Below are 1,640 nucleotides of genomic sequence, written 5' to 3'. Positions count from 1 at the left end.
TACATGGACCAATCACTAGCATAAGGCACACAAGAATTTCCCTGATTCATTTCATAAGAATGTAAAAATCTGTAAAATAGAAGGAAGAGTGAGAATGAAAAAGAAATTGCACCAGCCGGGAATCGAACCCAGTCCACCATCTCTTTTTTTATTTATTTTTTATTTGTTATTTTTCCCTCCTCCTTAGATTTGTCCCGTTTAAATCGTAGGCGACCGGAAATCTCAGTTACAGGAACTGTGAGAGGAAGCGGGGCATAAATTGGGTTCTGGCACCACGATAGTACGATTCTGACACCATCCTCTGTTTCACCATTGCAAGTCAGTACAAACATGACGAGACTAATAGTGTGGCTTTATCCCGTACTTGAGTTCTTGAACCTCGAATTTCATAGCTGATAGCAAAGTTTTTTACATAAAAAGTTCTGAAAATGTAAAGACCGTTTTCAGGTCTTGATTATTTCTCATAATAAACACAAAATACTGCTACAGTTCACACAACAATGACAAACATTGAGCACTAGATTGATTACTTGGCCCCAGAAGCTGCAGCTGCTCTTAATTTGGCTACAATAACCTTACTAAACTCAGTAAGCTTCTCTATCTCTGGCAGAACATCTTTCACGGCAGGATCTGCAGCAAACTTCTCAGCCCATTTTAGCAACCCCGGCGTCTTTGTTTCGTTAATCAGCTTGATCCCACCCATTCCCTCAGTCACTCTAAACCACCCCAAAAGTCCCCCAAATGCAATGTCAAGGTAACCAATGTGATCTCCCCCAAAGAAACTCTTTCCTTTGCTGATCTTTTGAAATGCTTCCTCCAACAGCGCTAGACCTTCTGCCACTTGCCCGACTGCTGCCTTCCTCGCCTCGTCATCTGTAGCGGCAGCGATGCCTTTCATCGCCGGGAACCACTACAAGTCCATAGCACCCATGTCATCATTAATCCAAGATAACCATTGTCTATGGTACAAAATGCCTCATCAACAATAACAGCCTCACCTAAAACCAGTTACATTATCCGGCCAAGGCATCTTAAAAATATGAATACATATTTTGACAAGGAGAGACAGAATTCTCTCACTCCAATTTGTTCATCTACTAGACCAAGTTTGTCAAAAGCATGAGAAGTACAACTTAACATCTGATTCAAAATGTCATTTTTGAATCGAATAAGTTACTAGATCAGACTTCCAAATATGTTTTAATCAAGAACATCTATAGTCTACTTCTCCCGAGATTTAACCCGAAAAGGCCAAACAAGTCTCCAAGGAGATGGACATACTATCTAACTAGCTCTACCAGATCGATAAACAAAATTCACATGCAATTCAAAGTGTTAGCTTCTTCCAAACTTTCAAGGATCCAACTTTCAAAGCAGATATATTGCATTCACAAAACTGAGTCATACATATATATCAGCAAATTTTATAGATATTTCAAGAATTATCATATAATTTGTTTCACTGTTTGCCTCTAGCCATGAACATATATACTTGTTCATTCCATGCACAACTAGCATCTATGCTCAACCAAATTACAACACTCAAACAAAGAAAAGTAAATCACATTCATGAATGGATCTAAATCATAACCAAATAATGTATACAACATACCTTCTCATCAATATAAGCAGCCCAGAAT

At 38.7% G+C, this 1,640-nt stretch overlaps 1 protein-coding gene across 1 annotated transcript; it reads right to left on the bottom strand.

Annotated features, from left to right (window-relative positions):
- Positions 1–420: 420 nt before the first annotated feature.
- Positions 421–1,639, bottom strand: LOC101314178 (glutathione S-transferase U18-like; the record flags this gene model as incomplete). The annotated part of the gene is made up of 2 exons (XM_004298559.1): positions 421–910; positions 1,613–1,639. Coding segments are annotated over 2 exons (411 nt in total), but the record flags the coding sequence as incomplete, so codon positions are not given.
- Between the last annotated feature and the right edge of the window lies 1 nt (position 1,640).

This window comes from Fragaria vesca, linkage group LG4, assembly GCF_000184155.1.
Source record: "Fragaria vesca subsp. vesca linkage group LG4, FraVesHawaii_1.0, whole genome shotgun sequence".
Lineage (NCBI taxonomy): Eukaryota > Viridiplantae > Streptophyta > Magnoliopsida > Rosales > Rosaceae > Fragaria > Fragaria vesca.
The sequence above is the reverse complement of the archived record's forward strand: the minus strand, read 5'-3'. Positions and strand labels throughout refer to the sequence as shown.